Below are 25,978 nucleotides of genomic sequence, written 5' to 3'. Positions count from 1 at the left end.
ATCTTTTGTGTGTCGACGTATGTTTTTCTAGTCTTGTTGTGGCGTAGTGTCTGACGGAGGTAATTTAAATTCTGCAATTATATTTCTTCAGTGCTGTGTCAGAGTATAAATTATCATGTCGAAGTTTAATCTTGGCGGATTGTACCTAATATCAGATCCCAGGTAGGTTGGAATTTTTTATACAGAGTATCTATATGAATTAGAAATAGTAGGTTAGAAATTGTCTTATAACTAATAACATAAAATGAAAAGGAGATTGTTTTGTTTTTGGTACTCATTTTTTAGGGAAATCATTATAGTGGTTTTATTCAGCAGGTACAAATGAAATAAACCACAGCCTTTAACCAGTGGTCACTCAAATGAGCAGGGTGATTCATAGATCTTATTATGCAAAAGAACAAACATTTTTTTGCAATGAAACCAATGTTTCCATCTTAAGAGACAAGATATTGCATTTTGAGGCAAAGCTTCATCTTTGCCTTTAAGCGAATGAATTGTTGCGTCTGGATATGGCTTAATATGGGGATAAGAGGTATGTACTTCAAAAAGTTAGGTTGATACCCATCACATGTTTCACAGCATACTAAAAAACCAGTGGGATACCAAGCTTAGCCATATGCCAATATTCTGCGAACAATAGAGTAAAATTGTGTCAAATTTTCAGAGGGAGAAATAGAATTTCTGAAAAGGTTTTTGCTAATGCTGTTTTCACTGGGTGTTCTGTTAGTTTTTTAAACCTTAGTACCTGATTTTACTGTATGAGTAGAAAACTTAAAATAATCGTATGTTTGGGTGTGATTTTTGTCTTCTGCAATGTTCAAATATTCCTAGAGGTCAGGGAACATTTCATTGTAAGGAAGTTTCTTGAAAAGTTGCTTGGCCAGGGCCAAAAATAGTTTGCTAAATGCATGGTTGAGGGCTGGCTCCATCTCTGATAAGAAGTCTTCTTGGTTCTCGTTCAAGAACTTCAGCATATTGCCACCTTTTTGGGAAGAGAAGAAAAAATTTTTACCACCCAAGTATCCAAAAAAACTGCAACAATGTACTATGTAATGGCTTGTATGAACATTGTGAAAAACATTTATTTGAAATGTAATTTAGGTGTTTATTTTCCTCACATGATGAATTACATGTCTAAAAATTTGATTGATTGGATAAAAACTGTTAAGTTATATTTATAATTGATGGACACCGTGGCAAAAAGCGACTATTATAAAAAAATTCTCTTGAGTTTTCACGTGGGTCAGAAAAAATAAGGTATGTAGCTTGATTTTTTTAGGATAATGGCCAAAAAAATCTGACTATATTCTGCAAACAAATATGTACCTGTTATTCCATTCGTTACCCAATGGTTTTCAGTAATTTTATTTTGCTTATTCTTCCTCGGTAATTATTGGTGTTGCAGAAGGCAAATGATTTTATGCATAGTTAATGAATGAATGTATCCTTCTGTATACATAGTACTTGCTTAGCCTCTTGTCTCCAATGAATAAGTTATTCCAATTCATTATTACCTATGCCATTAATTCAACTCAGAGCATTTCGGTGGCCTTAAATTTTCTTACCCGTACACAAACTCAAGAAAAGTTTATTCATTCTATTTGCCAGGAAAGTGTAAAATTTTACATTGACTGATAGCATTTATTTAAGAAGTGATATTTCTACGATACCATAGGCAGTTCCATATGTTATTGGGATGTTTGAGTCCTATTGCTGATATGTAAATACATTCGAGCTGAAAAGGTCGTTGATGTACAATGTATTGGTGGTGATGAATGGAATAGTAGGTATTCATTTGTAGAATATAGTCACATTTGTTTGGTCAATATTCTGTAAAATATTGTAATTTTAATGTGATAAAGTTCAATAGTTTTTATTATCATCACCACTGCACCACCAACAAGTACTTGATAAATCTCAATAAATTTCCCATTAGTATATTGTCGGATCCACTGTTGCTTGATTAGCCCAATCAAACCTGAATATTTTGATCTTGCAACTGGATAGAAAGATATTTTTTTCTGTCATTTTTTTTGCTTAATCTGCTATACAAATACAAATGCTTGGGTATCTTGGCAACACGAATTCATGTCCATTGGTTGGAAAATTTTGCAGTCCCCAGTCACATTACCAAGACTCCATTGTTATAGAATATATGTTACCTATTAATATTTGTGAAAAATGAGCAAAATTTCAAGTGCGTATAACTTAATAATCAAGGAGAACCTTACCATCAACCTTTGCAATGATAGATTAATGATGACACAAGCTTCTTAATTTTTTCATCCATGTAAATGTGACCATTACAACCAGATCTCAGGAGTGAGATAGTATTTAAAAGAGCAAATAAATTTTTTTTTAAATTTTCTCACGGGTATAGTGTTAATTTATGAGGCAGTGGCATTGCGAGGAATATCGTTCAGGGGAGTGGAGGGTCCAAAACCAGGGTTGGAAATTAAAAATAAAACTGGGCTATTAAGTAGAGGGTTGTAAAATAATTTTAACACTTTTTCATAATCGAAAAAAATTGATTTTACAAAGAAATATTGCAATTCATGATATTTCAATATGCTTTTTTCTTTTATGAAGCAAACTAATTGTGTTCAAATATATTTCGGGGGAGCGTGGGCGGTCTGGACCCCCAAGGGTGCACCTTACTACACCAGTGATATGAGTTCCTTAAGGGATGTTACATTTATCTTGATATGAAATTAAAATTTTAATTGTTTATAACAAACTGTTAGTAAAATGTCTGGTCATTCAGGTTATAACAGTGGATTTGTACCCGTAAAAACAGTCATACTGATAAGCAAAAAATTCAATTTAAAAAATTAATTAATAGCAATTGGTGCTGTGATTTTGTATTGATAATTCTTGTGTGGTAATTAGTGCTAATGAAGTAGGCAAATGGTTTTATAATAAAGGAGAAAATACCCTTTTCTTTAAAATGTACTTACTCAGAGTCTTATCTCCATTGAATAAGTTTGTCATGTCGATTGATGCTCGTTCAGAGTGGATTATAACGTCAAACTTAACTGGCTCCATGAACGTCTTTCCTTTGGCGTTGGTGTGAGGTTTGCCCTCAATATGCCATTTCACATCGACATCATCTAATTTTAGAAATGAAACAGTTAAGGTTTTGGTCAAATTCTTGAACATATTTATCTATTTACTTTTGAAAAATTAGTGAGCAATAATATACCATCTTATTGATGTCATCAATTTTTTTCTGAATGAAATTCGGAAAAATATTTGATATCATAAATATTGAAAAAATATTCATTGCATTTCTGAATATGAATGCCATTGGAAAAGTTTTGTTTTACTTTTATATGTGTACCCACAAAGCCCAGCACATGTATGTATTCAAAGACATTATTATTATTTTTTAGAGTATTTATTCTATTTTCGAAGGTAGGATTACATGTAAGTTTTGATGAACACCTCTGGTCAGTCAATCATTCCACACTGGCATGTATGCAAGGGGTCTTCAGTCCCCCGGGTAATTTTTTTGCCTTCTGTCGACTGTGCACTGCATACATCCGATAAGTCGAGATATTTTCCCAAACAGATAGATTTGAGGATTCTTTTCTCCTTCACTCAATAGAAGACTTAAGAAAATGTAGGGCATGATGTTAGAACATTTAATTTTTATGTGTAATCTGAATATGTCCTAACACCCCCCACAGTAACCACCCCTTAGTCCACATGGGTATTGAGGTGGCTTGGAGGGCAGAATGTTGATAAACCTGGAATTTTCCCTAAATAAAAGAATTTCATGTAGTCAGTTCATGGGGGGCCAATTACTTTCTCATTCTTGTAGAGCAAGCATAGTTCATTGGGTTGATCGAAGGCATCGTCTGGGCTTTGAACCCGGGCACATTTGGTCAGTAGGAAAGTGCTTTACCCATATGGCAGAGTGGCAGCCTGGTGGGCAAAAAAAGGGATCCCGTGCTCCACATGTGTAGTCTACATGCGCCCGTCGCCAAGGCCGTAACTAGGAGTTTTGTCATGGGGGGTCAAAGATCAGTTTGCCGACCCACCTACCCTTGATCAACAATCACTCCCTCCCCATTCCTCCCCAACAATAAAATATAATACATCCGTAAGCTATTTCTTTGAGATACAGAGAGATTAAACACATATTTTTACTATTAAGAATTTTTTAAATCCCTACTTTTGTACAATAAATTATAAATTAGTAATTATTGCCTAATAATTTAATAATAGAAATGAAATAACTTAAAAAAAATAAACTTCAAATTTTACTGCCCCTGATATCTGCAGCCCATGGCTCATGCCCCCTCTGCCCCATTCTAGTTTTGGGCCTTGACGATGTAGTCCAAGGTAAACTCTGCCGCATTTGACCAAACTCGAACTCAGGGTTATTAAACTCTGCGATTAATTAACATAATTATGTACTAGGTGTAAATCGCTGGGTTGTATATCATTCACGTAACTGCGGTAGAGTATAATTTTTTTATGGATTGCTGTGTTGAGGAGGTTGCGTTAACTTCCGTATTATAAAACTGCTTCAGTGTGTTATTAGAGCTTGTTCTTGGCCCATATTTTGATAAATTGAGTTTGTATACCTCGAAGTCTGATGGTTTCATAGTCTCAGCTTATGTTGAATGTCTGACACGCGTTTCACGTGGAAATACGGAATAAATAGGTGAATGCTTTCTGAGAAAAGTGAGTGTCCGGGAAAGAACTTGCTCGGAGAAATCAGAAAATTTTGACATGAACTCGAAAATAGAGGACGTATTTGCGTGCAATGAGGACACTCGCTCAATAGGGTGCTTTCCTATTATTTTTTTATTGACTAAATAAAAAGAATATTACTCCTGGAGTATGCATTTCACGCTCTTAGATTTTCGAATGACGATATCTATTTTTCGCGATTAAATGAAAAGTGAAAATTTTCAAGCACGCGAAAACGCGAGGGCTAAGTGGGAAAGCTAGGAAAAGTCCGCCTGACGTATTTCTGGTTCCAGATGTCTCCCTGTGAGGTGACCTTGGGGCGAGGCTTCGAGCGCTGATACGACGCAGGCTGCCAGCAGGTAGCAGAGTACCGTGCAGGCAGGTAGCGCTTGGCTTAAATAAGGATTATTATTACCATATCAAACGAAGGAAACTTTCCGAACTTTGGTAATTTTAATGGGTGATTATTAAGAGATGTTTCCCTGAGCTCTGTGCCTCATGCATGCATTGGTAATCTCAGACGATGTAAAACTCCTGTCTACTCGTATAGAAACTAGGCCTCTTTGACATCACGTGCAGTGGCATCGCATCGGCGCCAATCTGGTCTTTTTCAAATGCGGCTAAAATTGACCATTAACATTCGTCTTAACTGGGATTTCTAAAACCAAATAATTTGTATATTATGAATACACTCATGGAGGGTAACGAATCGCAATAAATGCGTTTCGTTTTCTTTGATGAAGGTAACTACCCTATTGTGGAAGCGTTTCGTCCTAAGAAACGAAGATAAGAAAAATCGTAGAGGTTCATCTGATCGCCCGAATCGTTTTCGCTCACTTATAAAACACACATTTTCTTGTTTTATAGTGATTACGTCACGAACTCATGCCACTATAAGCAATCGATTTACATTGTTGAACGAGCACATTGAAATCAATACTTACGGTACGTGAAGTTGCTGAGTCCTTTTCCTGTGATTGGCAGGAGGATTATTCTTCCGTTAGCTTCATAAGGTCCCGCCACGGTGTAGTGAGGCAGTTTGAACTCAAAGTCGAATTTGTAGTTTTTAGGATCAGCCCTGCGAAGAGGAGCGATGGAATAGGTAAGAATTAGCTGGCAACTAGGCATTTATGTTCGTGAGTGAAGTTACAACAATAATAGATGGTATTCCTTATCGAATCGATCAATTTTTCAAATGTGACTTACTTTAAGCCCTTGTCTTGTGGACATGTTAACTTGGGACGAAAGAGGACTTTTTACTGTTTCAGAGTGATTCTCATGATGAAAACAGTCTAAGTTATCAGAATAGTATCTCTTGTGGCTTTATCATGTTGTCTTCAAACAGTAGGGTCGATTTATTAGATTTTTTCTCAAAGTTACGTATTTTTGGCTGGTAAATTACGTAACTGTAAAATGTAAACAAAAAACCTACTACATTGCCCAAAGTTGTAATATTTTAGTTTTAATAAAGCACAGGTGAAGGTTAAATGGATATTTTACTTTTTATAAGGCACAGGGATTAAGAAAACACATATGTCCCAAATAAGGGGGAGGTATCTGGTATGTTTTTTTTGTGCTGTCCCAATTTAGGGATACCTCCCCCTAACTTGGGACAGCACAAAAAATAACTAAATAAAAATGTATGAAATAGAATTGTAACTTAACAATTACTTTTTTTCGAAGTCCAAGGGCTCTTCAGAGTATTAGTTTAAATTTACAGCTTGCGGTATTTCCATTTATGTTATACCATAAAATATACCCCAGGTATGGTCTAGTGAGTGTAGTAATTGTTTTGTTATTACAATAAATCGATTTAAAACTATTTTTCACGTCGTTTTAGAAAAATGAAGATATTGCGATAGTTGTTAACATACCCTTAATTGATAATGAAAGTTTGAAACGGACTGCAGTACAGAATCGGGGTTGTTGCAGGTCAGGGTAAACTGACAGGCATATTAGGGGATTTATTTATTGTATTTATTCATTTCTCACGTCCCCGCAAACAGCACAGAATGGCCTTTACAGCGTGGGTTGCAACATTAACAACAGACTATAACAAACATCCATGCCCTGGATGGGGACCACCTACCCAGGCGGGATTCGAACCCGTGACCTACGGATTGGCAGGTGAGGACTTTACCCCACCGCCACCGAGGCCGGCAAAATTTGAAATTCATCACAGAAATCTGGGAATCTCGCTAACGGCATTACTGAAAATGAATATTATGACGGGAAGGTCATTTGAATTGCCGTGCTCTCAGCTGGCGTCAAGTATTGTGTCTTTCATAAGTAAATGTGCTATAAGTTAGACTTTGAAGAAATGGAGTGAGCAAGTGGTGAAATCTTCTCGGGTCTTCCACCGGGTGAGTTGTCAGTAGGCCTGTAGAATACCCGAGGAGATATCACCAGTATCGAAATATCATTTTGAGTGTGCAATCACTCTTTTTTACCATGACTAAGTTAGCAAAGTAAGTAAAGTGAATATTTCTCAAGTGTGCATGATAGAATTTTTGTTTCATCAGTCAGTTCAAATTGATACCATATTTTGGGTTTCGACCACAATTAAGTTCATTAGTTATTGTTAGCCTGTGATACATTGATAGAAATACACTTTGTTGAAGAATTTAAATATAATTTAAGTGTTTTGTATTTTATTTGCGTTTTACAATATAAAAATATTAAGCATGTTACAATCTAAAGGAGAGTGTAAAAAGTCAGCGGATGTAAAGAGTAATGTCTAGAAAAGCAATAGTTTGCGGCATGACTTTTTGAAATAGATTCCTGTTGAAATGAAAATAGCTTTGTAAAATTATTATTGGGAAAAATACTATATTTCGTGGCTTTGACAAAGAGTAAGGGATCATGAAATTGCGAATCGTATGTAGACCCCGGTTATTTTTGACTGCGGCTTTACGACTACGGGTTGAATTTTAGGTGAATATAATGTCTTTATAAATTGAGTTTCTTTTTCTTTCTTTTGACCGCAAGTGTTGATTAGTGTCTTGTAGTGAGGGCTTCAAGAGTTAAATGAAAAAGTTTTGGCCAACGTATCGGTGTATTTTTATAACTTCATTAAGGATTTTTGCATAGAATATTATTTGATAAACATCTGCAATTAATTTCTGAATACTTACTCTCCAAGACACTGATGAACGTATAATTATTAGGATTGATACGTACTTGGCGGATATCGTTCGTGCAGTTCTCATTCCGGTGTGAGATGCGTTGTCGAATTGCAGCGTGAGGCCCACAGGTCCATCTCCCGTGGAGATGATCAGCTGAGGTACGACCAGCGGGTCAAGGGAAACCATCCCCCACTCGGGAACACCTGAAAAACGAGATAAAGCGGAGCAATTGAATCCATGCGAAGGGATTCAACCCTTATTGGTGTTATTACTGAACCACCGACGCCTTGCATACGTCAGAAGTCTCTCAAAATGTCTTTCAGTGAATGTGATGTTTCAACTGAATCGAAGGAGTGGATTACGCTGAAGTGGGCTCCCCACTCTTTCCGGCTCATCTCACGAGTAGAGGATTTGTTGGTTGCAACCGCTATAGATAGCTCCTGCGTCCATCTTCGTGGTAAACGTCGCGTCGGTTCTTGCTTCTGGTTCCGACCTGATCGAAAGGGTAGGGGACGAAACTGTGGTCACGAAGAAGTCAACCGACACGACGTTTACCCGGAAGATGGACGCTGATACTGGACATCGCGTAGAAAATAAAGCAATTTCCTGATCTCTCGCTTCTTTGGATGCTCTTTCAACAAGATCGGAGGAGCGGATTACTATAAAGCGAGGGAGTTAGCTCCCTCTCCCAATGTGAATAGACGGCAATGAATGCGCCTGTCTTCCCGCGCATCTTCATTTAATGATATTTACAAACTATTCCCTAATTCAACCGGAAAAGAAATTCCAGCCAGCTAAAAAACACAATGTATCTGTTTTTGATAATAAACTACAATTCTTGAGCTCAGTTTTTATAATAAATTTAAGATATTCCTTGCGAGGTGCCTTTTTCAACCTAAGTTCATACCCTGAGACATCACACATAGTATTTTAAGCGTATGAATCAATCAGATAATATTTCGTTTTTTACATATTATTTTCATTTTCACTATTTGCACTTGATAATGATTTAAATGCGGAAAGCCGTCGTACACAGGTTAAAGTTTGTGAAACAGTGATAGCGGTTTGATTTACATATAAAATATCGAATTACAAAAAAATTGTTTTCTTTCTAAATTTCATAATTCGAGTTAAGAACGCACAATAGGAAGTGCTTTTTTTAAAGAACGTGGATGAGTAAATTTTGCAAGGGTAAAAAATACATGTTTTAAGTTTACAGTAAAAGCTAACTGCTTAATGCTCGACCATTTGCATGGTATCTACAACAACTTACAAGCTCTACCAAATATTTATATAAGAATTCTCATGTGTAATAATGCCCATCTATGTATGGGCTGAAGTAATTAATGTAGGCGTTAAAAATCCTTGAATAATAATAATAATCAGAACTGACCGAGAAATTAAAAACAATAGACCGGACATAGTTATAACAGACTAAATAAAACGGCACACTACCCTCATAGACGTGACAATTCCCTTAAACCATAATGTACAGAAAGCACACTCCACCAAAATTAATTAATATGCAGAACCTACAGCAGAGATCAAAGCCTTGTGGAAGATGCAGTCAGTAGATATATGCCCAATAGTGATAACAACAACAGGAATCACACCGTGCGAAGTTCTACACCAGCTAAAGAAGCTAAACTTGGAGAAAATCAGTCAGAAATACAAAAATCAGTCATCCTGGACACCTGTCATATTGCCCGACGGTTCCTTTCAGTAGAATAATAACTGAACTAATAACAAAACATAGTTGAACTTGACCCGGTCCGTTCACTAATAACAAACCTTGAAAGATAGCAAGAGGGAAAAAGAAAATAATCATAATATCCATAAAGGTCTTAAAACTATTTGCTGCCGAAAAACTTGTTCATTACAATACAAAAAGCAGCAATTTTAAATACATGTCGATATGTCATAAAATTTGTCAACGCAGAGTAAAAAGACGAGAGTGGTTGGTGAATCCCGTACCTCGCTTATTTCTCGCAAAAATGTTGAGAAAAAATAATATTATTTCACTTACCGTCCATTAACACTGTATGGTGGGCTTTTACCGCACTATTTTTGAAGCATTCCTGAAAGTTTTTGTCCTTTGTCTTGCATATGGTGAATGTGTTTCCTGAAAGAAAATATTTAAATTTGGTTTTCATTATTAAAATAGCTGTGCAATACATTAATTCTATCCTTTTAATATACATATATGTATTTGGCTTCATAGAATATTTTTTATCCATCATTTGTTTTTATACCGTCATTTAATGGATATTTCACGATGAGTCGTAAAATGTTTGTATGTGCGTTCTCGATTAAATAGTGAATCGTTTGTTTGCATGAAACATTTTCGAGACGAATAATAAGTTATAGCTAATAAGTTGCTCTTCTCCACTTTCATTTTTATTCACTGCTGTACTTCGCGGATGAGACGTTGGTAGTCATGGTGTGGTATTCCAATTTTTAAGGTCATTTGCACCTTGAGGGAAGTGTAGGGAGGAAAGGGTGTGGAGAAACTCCCCACAAAAGGCGCCAAGGGGTCCTCAGGTTAACGTCCCATTCGACGGAAGGAGTGGTGCACTTGAGTTGCCCTCCGCAAGACATTGAAGCAGGGATCGGGCACCCTCTGAAAAATGTCTGCCACCGCCGGGATTTGAACCCTGACCGATTGGGTGGGAAACTATAGTCACCACATCAATCCGATCCCCTGGAAGCAAAGAGACGGTCGTCTTAGGAATAATAACTCACACTGGTAATGTTGATGTTCAGGGATTGAATTTGTACGTGGTAAGACGAATTACTGAATTATTCAGTGTTAACCATAGAGATGGAGAAAGGCCCCATCTATGTGTACATCAATAGTGTATTAAACAGCCAGATCATAACAATGAGAGCCCGGAATAATCTCAAACCAAATGAGTCTAGGAAGGAGCTATTTTTTTACTACAGACAATATATTGGACCTTTAGCAATGCATTTTTTATATTATAGTATTCTACCGATTTAGGTACGTTTCAATGGAGTACTAAAGAAGTGATCTAGGAGCCTCCCCTTCCTTCCAGCACTGCCTTCTTCAATTCACTGTAAGGTCTACTCCATTTCAATCTATCTAAAAAATTCTTTTCTTTTCCTTCCCCCCCCTCGTTTCCCTAACATTCTACCCTCCAACACCATTTTATACATCCCCTCCCCGCTAACTACTCCTCCCATCCATACCTTCTGTCTCCTCCGTATCTCATCTAAAAGCTGCCTCTCCTCGCCAACCATTTCCAACACTTGGCCGTTTCTATTCCTCTCCGTCCATTTCACCTTCTCCATTCTTCTCCACACCCACATCTCGAATGCTCTCGTCTTCTTTCCTCAGCGTCCACGTTTCCGCACCGTAGAGAGCTACACTCCAGATCAAACTCTCCACTAACCTTTTCTTTAAACTCTTACATAACGATCCACTCAGAAGCACTTTCCTGTTCATGAACGACTCCTTTGCCAGTGCAATTCGCTTCCTGATGTCCTTGCTACTGTGTCCGTTTTCCTCAAATGCGCTGCCTAAATACTTAAATTGCTCTACCTGCTCAAGTTTTTCCCCACCTACTTTTACCTTGAGTATCACATTCCTCGCTCGCGATACTTTACAAAACCGCATTACCTTAGTCTTCTTGTGATTAATCCTCATCCCATACTCCTCGCACTGCTCGTCTAACGCATCCACTAGATCCTGCAGTCCCCTCGCTGACTGGCTAATCAGCGCCTGATCATCCGCGGACCTTACCGATATCAACATCATTCCTCCCGCTTTCACTCCAGCTTCCAACGCGGCCCACGCTTCTCTTACCATCTCCTCAGCGTACCCATCTTCCCTTTTAATACTAAAGGTACCCCTCGTTGGCTTTCCTCCCCACCACTATATATAACCCTATAACTATCACCCCCATCCCTCCACCTCACCTCGTGTAATCCTAATATATCTATCCTCCCTTTAGCCATTTCCCTTTTGATATTTTCTAACTTCCCCGCCCTCATCATAGTCCTCACATTCCACGTCCCTACATTTATAGCTGACTTCTTCTTCTCTATCTTCTTGGTCTTCTTTTCTTCCTTCTTCATTGCTGCTGCTGCTGCTAATGATGATAAGTCTCTGCAAGGATTTCACATGTTGACGAGGACCTTGCCGACCTCGCTGCCGTGCCCGACACCCGCCCTTTGCGGACGGGTCCCGGATGATGAGATTCCGAGGCTCATTTGGTTGTACTACATGTTTTCAGGGAAAAGATAGTTGGTAGGGTTTCCCAAATCCATTCCAACAGTGTTTTTTACGTGACACCATCACGTGGACTACCTTTCGTCTGGCTCCTAACCTTCGTTCTATCTGGTATGGGTGGCCCTACCGGGAATAATTATTATTAATTCCGCCAGTGCAGCTCTAGGGGTCATAGGAACGCGCAAGCCTTTCCACCGCGACAAGGTTATCATCTTATATTTTATGTTATATTAATCCTTAAAAAAAAGGGGGGGTGAACAGTGTATTCATCCCTAAAAACTTTTCCATTGACTACCATATCATATGCAATGTAAAGCGAAGAAAAATGGTTATTTCCATGTTTTTTCAAGTTTTTTTTCCGATTTTCACCCCCTAAATCTTTTCAACCCCAGTCAAATTTGTCTCAGTCGTGACCCTGATAGCCTTAAAACGTCAGTTTTTTCAATCGGGAGCAGATAACACTAGTAAAAGTCCCTTGAAACGCGGTAAGTTTAGGTACGGGGTTGTTTTCCATAATGTAGGGGTTGCTCATAAAAATGGAGTGTGATAAAAAAAAACGGAGGTCATTTTCGGATTCAGCGACCCAAAATTAGCCAGAAACACCCTAGATTGTCGCCGGGCATTTTTTGAACTTTTTTTTGCAGAACGGTGTAAATCTTCGTCCTCACGTGGCACATTGACTCTCTGTCACCTCCGTAGCGGCCTTCTCAATAGCATGCGGAGCAAACGACTGCCGAATAGGCTTAAGGTATTTATTGCTCCCACCGGGAATAAACAACCACAGCTATCTGTACACAAGTAATAAATTGTAATTTGGCCACCGGAGATGAACGGAGTAAGCCTTATCACCCTTCACATGCGAATTTTCTCATTAAATGGCTATAAAATAATTACGAACCTCACCCTGTGCAAAACCCAAATTGCTTTTAGACATCGCTTGCCCGATTATTTCGTGTTAAATTTCAGTTTTACATAGGGGTTGCCCAAGGAAAGGCGTGAAAGTGAGTTGCTCCAAGCATGAGAAAGATCGAGAAATCTCATCGTTTGGTGAAGAAGACTGCAGAATTGATGAAGAGAAGCTGTAGAGTTTTGTCTATTCTTCTTTGGCTTATCTATTTGAGAGCAATTCTGTGATTGGAAATTCTGGAGCTCTTTACAATTCTGTGATTATTTTTGGTGTAGTAATGGCATTTAATTTAGCAGTCGTTGTTTTTACCTTAAAACCACTCGACTTAGATTTCAGTAGGTATGAAAAATTTCACGCGTTTTCAGAAAAAAACTTGAAAGTGGATAAGGATCTATATCCTTTACGAAACAATACGTATTGGACTACTTAAGCAACAAGTTAAAGTTAGATATTGACGTTAGTGGAGCAATTTACTTAAAAACCTTTGTGGAAAAGTGTTTAAATGTCTTCTCAGTACATGCAGTAAGTACACGATGTTGAATTTGTGATGAGTTTAGAATTATATCCGTATTCCTTAATTCAATATGTAAATAAAAACGCTATTTTTGAAGGTAAAACAGGGTTAGCTGAAATTCGTCGATCAACTAACTGTTTGAGGTGTATATTGAAAGGACAAAGAGAAGGAAAACTAGTACATGGATCAACCACCGCCAAAGAAGATGCCTTTCCTTATGACCACTTGTCCGAGGAAGCAACGAAGGCGAGGCTTTGCCAGATGATGATTCTGAGTGTATTTAGAAATTTTTCTTAACAATAACAGTGAAAGCTAAGGAAAATAGTCGATTTATTTATTCGACGGTGAAATAAACTGAAGTAAATGGAAATAGGGTGGCTTCCTATAATTTTTTATTGCCTAAATCGAAAGATTTTTACTCCGGGAGTACGCATTTCACGCTTTTAGATTTTTAAACGACGATAGACGATATCTATTTTTCGCGATTAAATGAAAAGTGAAAAATTTCAAGCGCGCGAAAACGCGACGGCTGAGTATGAATGCTTGGGAAAGCACGTGTGACTTCATTCTTGTTCCGGCTGCCGCTGTGTGAGGCCACCTTCCTGCGAGGCTATGAGCACCGATACGATGCAGGCTGCTAGCAGATAGCAGAGTACCCTGCTAGCAGGTAGCGCTTGGTTTAAATCAGGATTATTGATACCCTATCAAACGAAGGAAACTTTCCGACCATAGGCAATTTTAATAGGTGGTTATTAAGAAATGTTTCCCTAAGCTCTGAACCACATGCATTGGTAATCTCAGACGATATAAAACTCCTGTCTACTCGTATGGAAACCAGGCCTCTTTGACGTCACGTGCAGTGGCATCGCATCGGCGCTAATCTGGCCTTTTTCAAATGCGGATAAAATTGACCGTTAACATTCGTCTTAACTGGGATTTCTAAAGGCAAATAATTTGTATATTATGAATACACTCATGGAGGGTAACGAATCGCAATCAATGCCTTTCGTTTTCTTTGATGAAGGAAACTACCCTATTGCAGCAGGCGACTGGAGCGGCATCTTCAAACCTGAAAACGCCTGCTTCAACGCCGATAAAACTGTCGGCACGAAGATGAATGTACGCGGAGGACAACCAAGAAGGCCAGCCGAGCCTAATACACCACTCCGCGTAAGAGTGCATCACCAACTGTGGGTAACTCACCGACTGTTCTCGCGTGTCCGCACTCGATGAAGAGCGCGACCGCCGCTATCGCCAATAAAAACTTGCTCCCGTACATCCTTGAGTGGTAATCCTCTTTCTCTCCTCCTGAACACATCTGCTGCTCCACAATGCAACGAATACTTGGCGAATTCCAACCGGTCCCTCCTTATATGCCTTTTCCGGCCGCAGCTATATATATAAATACTGGTGCGGGAGTAGAAGTAGAAGATATGTGTTTCTCACCCTCTCGGAGGGTAGCGCTACGGGCGTATAAGTCTCCGACGGCCCACGACGGGAGTGGGGCCAAATTCCATTGAATTTTTTTTTCCAACTTGCGAAATGTTGTTCTTTCAGCGGGAAAGAAGAGACTCCATAGTGGCGGAGGCGATCATTAATAACCTTTCCGGATGTCGCAGCTGCGAGACACACTCGACCCGTTCCCCGAAGATCGCTTAGTTTTGAAAGGCTCGTCATCATTGTGGCGTCAGTAAATCGCTCCTCCCCCGCTTCTTCAAATCCACAATCCTCAAGGCCCTCCTTACAGCATCACTGAATCATTGTGCACTTTCCACAGATTTCATGTTGGAGTCCCATTTAATTTCTAGAAACGAAAGAAGCGTTGTATTAAGGTGGGTATTTTGCCGAGAGGATGTGTACGGGAAGTCGTTTTTCCCCCGAACCACAAAGGACTTTAATAAATACTAGTCGCATTTTTACTTGAGTTTTTGATTTTTACATAAAAATGACTAGGATCCTAACACCTTCAAACGCATTTTTAAGGTGGTCTTTGAGGTAGTACGTAGTTGTAGATGCCGCGTTCAGAGGGCGGAAATCGAATAAAATCTGGCCAAAATCTCAAAGATGTTTTTTGCTTATGGAACTTGAAATTTGCAAATTTGCTGTTATTACAAGATTTTGTTAATCGATAATGAGTGAGTGATTTTTTTAAATTTAAACCTGAAAATGATTTTCATTCATCGAAACCCGGGTCGCTTTCTTTGAAAAAGAAATTGTATTAGTAATAGTTATCCATCTCAGAAACTTTAAAATGGTAATACAAACCTTTAGTAAAAGGTTGGTGAATTTAGTTGTCAATAGATAAGTGCAGTTGTTGACAGGCAAAGCTATCCGAATATTAAAGATAATTAAGCTTTAATCAGGGTTGTTAAGAGATATTTCTGATGGTGTAATGTATCAAATTTATAACTTAGTGGTATATTCCTCACAATCGCAAACACAATACTACAAAAATTTAAATTATATGAATCGCTTTGCACTCAACGCTGCCCTGGGGCCGTATTCTGTAACTCCAAACCGATCGGTGCGGCACCGATTCGTCGGGTGCGACGTCACACCGACTCCCGGTAAGAAGTCGTGCGATTCTGTACGAACCCGGTCGGTGCGGCACCGACGAGAGGACGGGAGATCGTCGGTAGCCGTACCGACAGCAAAGAGGTGTCGGTACGGCCACCGACTAGTGGGTTTCATGAATTCCCCGGTGCGCATTGAACGTTTTATTTTGTTTTTACCTCATCACCGAGTAAATAATGAGGTTTTCTCCAATGTTATCTTTTTCTGCCCCTTCGAATACACATCTATAATTCACTGTGTCATCATCTATATTAATTACCTTGACAGAAATATAAGATAATGGTTAATAAAAATGAGGTTTGCTAACATATAATGACTTTCTCTCATTTATGTTACCGCACTTTCACTCGCTTGTAATAGGCTTAATTTCTCTCTATCATCATTTATTTACTCCTTTGACATAAAAAAAATATTTTTGATTAAATATGAGTTTTGCCGCAATGTTATCACTTTATATCACTCTGAATAGGCGACTGTTATTTCACTCAATCATCAATTTGGCGTTTCTCTCGGCATAGAAATAAGATCTTTTTATTTAAGTATGAAGTTTGCCACAACGGTATCAGTTTCTTTCATTTGTAACGGGCAACTATATTTCATTTCATCGTCAGCCATTGATTCCCTTGACGATAAAAGAAGATATTTGTTAATAAGTATGAGGTTTACAGCAATATTATCATTTTCTCTCACATGGAATGCGCAACTTATACATATGTTTTTCACCCAATCACAATTTATTCACTTCCTCGTCATTACACTTCTTTTAATTGCACCCAGCTCCATATTTTTATAACAATTTCCTAACTTGTTCCTCTAATATTACATTTGCATTTGAATCCTACGTTCACGTTCCATGGTATGCTATTTTCGTCTGCTACGGTGCCAATGGCATAACCTTCCGTTGATAACATTTATACGGAACTTACTTAATGACAACTTTATTACCAAGTCATGAATAAATAGCATTATACGGAACCAATATTTAAAAAAAGAAACTACGATCTCAAGGATAGTTTCAATAATTCATTCCAGCAACAACAATCTCCATCACATACAAACTTTATTGTGATGTTGTAATATTGTTTCCTTCGAATCTGTAGGTACAGCATTACTACCACACATTATATTACCATTGTTAACAACTTATGCAATATCGTTTATCTTAATCTAGCAATAAGTCGTAAGTTCCGCAAATAAAAAGATTGAGAATGACGACAATAAACTGTGCCAATGAGTCTTCACTTATTTTTACCCTTCTTTCATTGGTGGAAACACGTTAGATGACTTCTAACTTCGGATATATTCGGATTTTCCCTGTTTGAGGAGGAGGGGGATCCGTACCGACTGGTTTGATACCGACGACCATACTGAATCGCTGAATGAGCCATCGTCGGTATGGAAACCGTCGTCGGTACGGGATGATGTGCTGTCAGTGGGCTGGGAAGGGAAACCGACCGGTGCGGTACCGACGAAATACAGAATACGGCCCCTGAAGACGAAGACAATGTCCGCGACGGTACGAAAGCCTGCCTCCTTGGGGGTATCTTGGTGATGTATAAATCTGTGCTGAATATGTGGAGAGGATATCGAAAGGAGGTTAAGTTAAATAAATTCTTCTTGAACTTGAATTTTGCAATCGCTGTATGTATATTGCGAAAAAAATATTGCTAAAGTTTTCTTTATGATTACTTTTAAAATTAATTCTAAAAATTACTTTTAACGTAAAAGTCATTATTTTAAAATTGAACTTCAGTAAACTTCTCTTTCAGAAAGGTAACATTTAACTTTCCGTAATTATTTTCACCGAAATTAACTTTAATCAATTTATTGCTTGGTATTTTTACTAAATCTTCCAACCATTTCATTTCACCTTTCGTGATTGGTGGATGTTTATTTTCGTGTCAAGTTTGAGGTGGTTAGGAATTTGGCGTTTTTTCCCCGGATAATTTGCTCTGTTCGTCATTACCTTGTTCGATCGTAATGGCCTTGCGCTCAACCATAGATGGCAAACAATTAAAGAAGACAGCTTTTCAAGTCTTCGATTTACGTGCAACAGTATTTTGTGTTGCCATCACTTTTAGGCAGGAAATTATAAAACATCGCTGTTTCCACGAGTATAGCGTGCTTTTGGTGGTTTCTGGATGAATACCAATACACTTTGTATTTTCCCCGGGTGCACTCAAATTTCTTCATTTTCAGAAATGACGCTACATTTTTCGACTTTGGGCGTACTTCACGACCAAAACGTGATGCAGTATTGGTAAAGGCTTACTTCGGAGCGGTACGGGCCTAACGTATGACTATCACGGATGGCAAGTGAAGCGAAACGAAATGTTTCGTTTCACTTGCGATGCCTTTCGTTTCCCTTCCCAAGATGGAAGCGAAAATACGAGGCCTGGTTTTAGTTTCGTTCCTAAACGAAGTCTTAATCACCAAGGAGTTTAGTTTCGACCCGGGAGGAAACTTGACTCCCAGGAACGAAACTGAACTAAACGAAATTCGCTTCTCATATTTAAGTTTCAATGCCAGAAGTTGAGTGGAGGGGGATAAGAGGGAATAGTTTCGGCCCATTTCATGACAGAATATTGTGAGGTTAAAAAATTGAGCTTAAAAAAAGTCAGTTTGCGTTCACCGTTCTCCTGTTAGTGGTAAAAATATGAGTGCCCCGTGCATCTAATGGCGGTGGGCCGAACCTCTACTTCATTCGACCATACTTCGTTCTTGGTGCGTGGGCCGAAACTAAAATGTTCGAAGGTAAAGCACGTGGCCCATTCGGCGCGAAGCATAATCAGTGTTTCGTTTCGTCCTAGAGTTGTAGTTTAGTTTCGACCCGAAGAAGTTTTGACTCCGATTTAGTTTCGACCGTAACTTTTAGCTCCCCGGGTTCAAATCCATTTTGTTTCGTTTCTACATTTAGCTCCCGGGAACGAAACTACTGAAATTTTTTTTGTTTTGACTTTTCTTTATCTTCTATTGCCGTCCCTGATGACCATATGATTTGAATTTTTTGATTAAAGCTTTTGCGACTCATGGTGATTAAAAAGTCACGTACGGGTGTATGCCGCGTGGTATAAAGGACTTTTCCCCAACGTTTCCTCCACCATTCCCTTGAAGAAGTGATCAGCAGTTGGTCGCGAAACGTCATTGAAAAATCCGATATACCACGTGGCGTATGCAATGTCACTTTTAAATATTATTTTTTTCTTAAAAATGTTATTTTATCATCCTAATGCACATTTGGTTTAAAATAGTTCAAATATATATTATTTATTTTTAAAAACCCTCACACAGAGTACTTATCACTTTAGTTTTGAATCCTATGTTGTGTTTCTGTGAGCCTCCAAAATAATACTACATGTATAGAGATATAATGTTTTCCTTGAATTTCATGCATCTGTATATGCTAACTTTCTGCCGATAATTGAAAATATTTTATCAAAATCATACTGGAGTTAGCCTCTTTTAGTATTTCTGTTGATTAATACGACGTAACGTTAGGCACTCAATCAAAATTGAATCTTTTCGTCAGCACATTTAATTCTCCATCCCGGTACCGACTTCATTCCTCCAATTTTCCTATAGACGCTATGATTTTCTAAGCAACGCTTACATATTGTACTAAGACACTCAATTTTATGCAACTCACTCTGCAGGGTGGAGAAAATTATGTCACGAAATTTTAACCCTCTACAGCTGATGCTAGAGGGAGCCGAAATTACTAATGATGTTTAAATCGAAAACGCACCATTTATAAACTACAGAAATATTTTGCCAAGCGCTCTGATTAGCCTCGAGTTCGCCCAATTTCCGGATGCTGTGCACAACTCATGACTTAGTTTGATTTGCCTGCAGGAGATGGCGATGTATCCAAGGCAGCCCGATAGCTAGTGGGTGCGCGACAACAGGGCAAACTCGCGGCCAATGGGAACGATTGGCTCAAAGTTTCTGTGGTTTAAAAACGGTGCTTTTACGACCTCAAAATCATCAGTAATTTTGGTTCCGGCTGGCGTCAGCTATCTAGGGTCACAATTATGTGACAATTTTTACCCACCCTGTATTTATCCACTAACGTTTTGCATATCCCATTGCATGTTTTTTCGTAGTTCTAGCCTTGCATGTATTTGCTCTAGGAATTACTAACCATTAGCAATTTTTTTATGAATAAGCATGTACATTTTTCTAGTGTGCGTAATATTTCTTTGACTGTGTGGTGTGCATGTGGCGGTCCTCTTGCATGCTGCATGTTGGTGATTGGTCACCCCCTGCCAAACACCCTATAGGTGGCTCGCAGGGTATTATGTAGATGTAGATGTAGATATCCTTCGGCATAACGCATCGCTAAGCGATTTTTTATATGAGCGGGTTAGAAGCCAAGGGGTACAAGTGATTTCTTTTTTCCACACAGAGTTAGGTACATAAATTAGGCTTATAAAACAAACGAGATCAATTATATACTTACAATTAGTAGTGCATTTGATATTCCACTCGATGTCAGACCAGAACAGAGACTCACTAGTATCCCTTGGCAGTCATTTTTTGTGTATTTCTTCTAACAATTAACTTTACCCAACTCTGTTGAGAAAAGAATCACTAATACCCCTTGGTTTCGCAACCCTTCATATATCTATCTCATAGAGCATCTGGAGAGGGCGTTAGGTGAAAAAAGTGAAGCCAGCAGAAAGCTGTTTACCCGATGCGCTTTTGTTCGTCCGCCATATTCCGTTACCCCGCTCGCTCGTTTTCCCATAAAGGTACGTGTTAAGAAAATCACCTAATTTTCAGTATACCGAGGCTGCTGAAGCATTCTGAAGGTATGCTGATTTTCTAGAATTCATCTTAATACTGGTATATTATTATCTCCTTTAAAAAGTGAGTATTTAATCTAGAAAACGACATGTTTATTCAACCTTCGCAGATGGTTTGCTGCGCGGCTTACGGGTGCATCAATTGCCCTGGTAAAAAGATACCTGGACTCACATTCCACCGGTAAGTTGCAAAATGGTCAATTATTAGTAATATCTATATCATTGGCTTGAAGTGCATGGTCAACCTTGTTAATTGTCTATGTATGTGCCGCGTGCAGCAGGTGGACTCATGTGCGGCAGTGTACTGGTTATTTGTTACTTATCCTTGTCAGTGCTAAAATTGTATTATACTATGTTGAATTTTGTCATGAGTGATAATGCTTATCGTAATGAAGTAAGATATTTAAAAATATCCGTTCTTTTTCGGAACTCTTTTCATCCCTGCGTACCATCGCTGGTGAACATTTTTGTGTATTGACATAATGGTACAAAAATTTGTGTGCCAATTCGCGGTACAAGTTGTGCGATGTGAGTGAATTTCGTGCTTCATTGAACACTTGGTGTTCAGATATTAGGTCTATTTAGAGCGGAGATACGCATGGCACTCTTAGCCACCGAAATTCGACATTAGTTAAAAATCATAACACATGTACAGGAATTTGTGGTTCTCAACCAAGCATTGGCAAATTAATATTGTTTTCTACAAATTGTGGAAATTAGATCTAAAATGCAAAATTGTTAAGTTATTATACTGGCCTTACGTCTGGCCTGGCGTCTCATGTTGTGAAAGGAATGCTTAGCAATAATTCAATTATCGACCGAAAAGTTATTATGATCATTAGCGATGACCAGTAACAGCACTTACTCAGCAAAAAAAGAACACGAACTTCTTCCTCTGTTGATGGGTTGACATACACCTTAATTGATCTTATTTAGAAATAAAATGCTTAGTCATAAAAATATTGTTGTAAAAGCATAAGTTGATATGTATTAATGAACCACTTTACATGCCCAGAATGTGTTTTTTCTTGTTTCATAGCCCATCCATGTCAACTAATCTCTTAGAAAGTGGAGGGAACATTCTAATTAGTTTTTGCTGAGTTACAGAAATCTCTGGTTAATATCATTTTTCATTTTGCTCTTGTTCATTTTTTTTGCTCGTAGGTGTTTTTTATATTTGTTTTTGTGATTACAACTTTGCTGAAGCAACAGCTCCTTGCTATGCTGTGATCATGCTATGATCTATGCTATGATCAAGTTGGTGCCTCTTTCATTTTTTTTTTCAAGTTATTGCCCCTTTCATTGCTTCTTTGTGAATGTATTCATCATGATCAATCATGTGTTCGTCTTTTTTGCAATTTGAAAAAAATAAGTAATTACCCAGTATAAGGCGATGAAAGTTTGTGGCACATATGGTGGTTTCCTACTAACTACTCGCCCAGAACTCATGATCTGTCAATGAATTTCCCCCTTTGACTCAACATATCTGTTTTTCGTTACAATTATCACTTCAATTTTAATCAATGTGAATAACACTCATTAAGGTTATTGCTTACGATACAATAAACAATTTTTTAGGCTATATGTACACTAGGTGCACGCATATGTCACACCACTACAATACATAGCAAACAAAAGTATGCACCTATTTTGTACCACACATGTGCACCATAATGTCAAGTTACTCAAATACTAGCTTGCAAAAATTCAATTTCATTACTTTCATTGTTTTGGCATTAAAGGGTGACAAAAATATTGCATATTTTAGACAACATTAAATGGAATAGGATTATTTTGTATATGTGTAATAAATTGTTCCCAATTTGATAAGGACCAACTCTGTTTACCACCAGTGTGGAAGTGCGGTGGCCTAGTGGATAGACCATTGGGCTACTGCTTGAAGTGTGACACCTTTTGACACATCCAACAGAAATTCATGCATTTTGTGGTGGTCAAAGAAAGTAATCAGCCCTCCTATTCTGAATATCTTGCATTCAATCACTTGTTTAATTAGCGACGAACTTCAAAATGAACTCGAAATTGAAATTTCTCATTCATTGTTCTCCCGATGAAGTAGAAACTTAAGTGATAGCATTTTTCATAAATATCTAGAGGTTTATCTTGATTGGTGATGCTAAGCATTTGATATATCACACAGATTCTGCCCATTGAAATTGTCAAATAATTCCTATTTAGGTTTAATATAGCTAAAGAATTTATGCATATTTTTAATTGCAGGTTCAGCTAATCCAGTAGCCGATGTAATTGAGGTTGTATGAACGTACAAAAATTGGAAATGATCCCGGAGGTGTGGCGGCCTTCATCATGTATTCATAATGCTCTTGCCAATCTGAATATATCTTAATAGAATTTTACATCATGTCTGCCTGAGATTTATTGTGAATTTGGTTACTTTGCATTGATTGTATAAATAATCAGTTTCAATAGCATTGTTTAATTATTCTGCAAATCTGAAAATGTAACATTTGATGGGTGTGTACATTATATAAGTTGGAAAATGGGAATTTTTTTCTTTTTTAATACCTCCTACAACGATTCCATTTAACACAGCTGTTACCCACTGTGCATGTTCGTCTGATTTCGGGGAAGGAAAATAATTTCTGATTTGTCAGCACTTGAAATTCATCAGACCCATCCTCAATTTCTTAAGACAGTATTGCTTTCATGGCAGTTTACTCGGAATTGTAAGCGAAATCTCTTTCGAGCTTGTCTCTTAGATGACATTTTACTTTCCTAATGCTCAAATTTTTCCTTTGATGATGAAGCCCTTTTGATTAAATGGCCATGAGGTTATTAACAGTAGTTTCGGAAATGATTTACACTGTGTAACACTTAGATATTGAAGTTACATATCCGAAAAAAATGTCCGGCGCCAAGAATCGAAGCTTGACTTCGCTGTGTTTAAAATTTTCTCATCAATACTTTTTGTAGAGCATTCATAAGTAATGGTAGGCATGATTAGCGATGTAATGTTTTAAGTCTTGCTAAACCATATTATTTTCCTTGAATCACGATTTATGTATATTTTTGACGGATTGTTAGCCAAATAAAATCTTGTAGTGCACGCAATAGCAATTAAACGTGATTATTATCGTAGCAGTCAGTGTCCTCCCATTCCTCTCTCGTCCATTTATCCTTTTATATTTACTTTCATAATTGAATTTGGTTTAAAACATTCTATTGTAAATATCAGAAGTTATATACTTTAAGGGTTCACATGAATTCATCAGATATTTTTCAGCTTACAGCCGAAAATTAGTTGCTATTGTCGCAAGTGACTTGTCGTGCGTCATATTTTTAATTTGCCGCACCGTGGTTGAATCGTCTATTTCATCCAAAAGATGCATTTTTTCCGGTTTTATATTCAACAAATAATCTTCGCTCATCGGTGGGAACGGGTTTTTCCGGCTGTCAGTTGGGAAAATATTGAGTTTCCTTTGACGAATATCCCATAAGGAACCATGTATTTCTGCTTCACCCGGGGTAAAGGAATATGGCGGACGGGCTGAAGTGCCACGCCCCCCTGGCTTCACTTTCCTACCGTGGGAGGGGTAGCTAACGCCCTCTCCAGATGCTCTATGATCTATCTTCATCACCCCGACAACAGCGCATGTAAGGCCTTCTCAGCGGGGGTGCGTAACGAACGGCAACTTCAACGCCCATGCCTTGGGACAAACCAAGGTGATTTGGGGACGACCTACCCGAGTCGTCCCTCACTCTGATGCCCCGTTCACACTGCCATTATTCTCAACCAGCGTAAGATGACGTCAGAACTAGCTTGCGTTCAAACTTACCATGGTTAGACACTGGCGACATCTGATGAGGGGTAAAGTGAGTGCAAGTGAAAAATGAATCTACGAGAGCGAATAACCTGTTGGAAGGAAATAGAGAATGTGCAGGGAAAAGTTCTTGTGTTAATTGCAATGATTTTCACCGTACCCTAGTAGCACAAAAAGGATTATATCTAGATATAATACGTATCATTGTATACACTGTATACAGATTATATCTGTATAAAATCCATGCAAATGTCCTCTACCACGCATATAATATCTAGATATTATACGTATTATATCTGCTGCAATAATATGGATTTTATACAGATTAAATATGCGACATAATATAACCCTCCATAATATATATTCAAAATATAATCCATAATATATTATATATTAACCCTCCATATACCTACAAGATAATAGAGAGAGACTATACTTGCCACAAAGAACTATTAACAATGTAAATTCGCGAGAAAAATAATATTTTCAACTAAATATGTCTGAAAGGATTGTACTTCCACTATGCCAGCAAAAGCAAAGATCAATCTAAACCTCAACTACTAGTCCAACCTCAGCTACTAAAACGTACCAGTCCCAGGCGGATATGTATTTGAAATATTGTTTGGGATGAGCAAAAGTTTCAATGTCACTTCAGTAGATGTATCAATCTAATAAAAATTTGAAAGTCCTGCCAAACCACCAGCATAAAAATATGTATAAAGAATATGATATCTCTTAAATCACATCTCAGCTCTTACCAAGCATGAGGACATCACCATAGTGAATTTTAGTGGCAGGAAAGAAAAAAACAATTAAAATACAGATATTTTTTATTTTCATTATTCAATCACAATAATAGCTGCAATCCTCTCTTTTTACCATGAAATACTTTGCTGAAACAAATACTGTCATTCTCTTTTGAACAAAAATTATTTTTAAGTGCATTGACAGAAGCCATACTATCTTCAATAGTTTCTCCAACGAATGTCTATTGTCACATCATCCACTTTAAAAAAATCCACATCCACCATTCTATACGTCACTTATACCACTGTCTTTCTGTCTTCTGAATGATAGTTTGGTAACTGAAGAAATTGCACCTTCCTCCAGTCTCGGCACCTTTAATTCAACACGAATTATCTCCCCATCTTCTCGTGCAAGGCCACAGATTCTTTTCTGATATCAATCGATGTGAAGTGCAGCTCACACACCTAAAATTAATAAATAAGAAAATACCAAGTAAATTACTTAGTCATTTCATTTTCAATTCAAGGCATTTCTGAATGAGAAATATATCTAA

General features: G+C 37.9%; 1 protein-coding gene and 1 long non-coding RNA gene across 2 annotated transcripts in view; one reads left to right on the top strand and one right to left on the bottom strand.

The window, feature by feature from the left end:
- Positions 1–812: 812 nt before the first annotated feature.
- LOC124161502 (protein takeout-like) overlaps positions 813–25,978 on the bottom strand; it is a 43,421-nt gene continuing 18,255 nt past the window's right edge. Inside the window, exons 2-6 of the mRNA XM_046537840.1 lie at positions 9,853–9,948; positions 7,882–8,029; positions 5,646–5,779; positions 2,958–3,110; positions 813–982 (exon numbers count right to left, since the gene is read on the bottom strand). Coding sequence (XP_046393796.1) covers positions 828–982; positions 2,958–3,110; positions 5,646–5,779; positions 7,882–8,029; positions 9,853–9,948 — 686 coding nt within the window. The 3' untranslated portion in view covers positions 813–827. The remainder of the gene's footprint in view (positions 983–2,957; positions 3,111–5,645; positions 5,780–7,881; positions 8,030–9,852; positions 9,949–25,978) is intronic.
- Positions 20,721–23,237, top strand: LOC124161506. Its single transcript, XR_006865368.1, has 3 exons — positions 20,721–20,884; positions 20,989–21,059; positions 23,117–23,237. It is a non-coding gene; the product is annotated as an uncharacterized LOC124161506 (long non-coding RNA).

Source organism: Ischnura elegans, chromosome 6 (assembly GCF_921293095.1).
Source record: "Ischnura elegans chromosome 6, ioIscEleg1.1, whole genome shotgun sequence".
In the NCBI taxonomy this organism is placed as follows: domain Eukaryota; kingdom Metazoa; phylum Arthropoda; class Insecta; order Odonata; family Coenagrionidae; genus Ischnura; species Ischnura elegans.
Note: the sequence above shows the minus strand (reverse complement) of the source record. Positions and strands in the feature narration are given on the sequence as shown.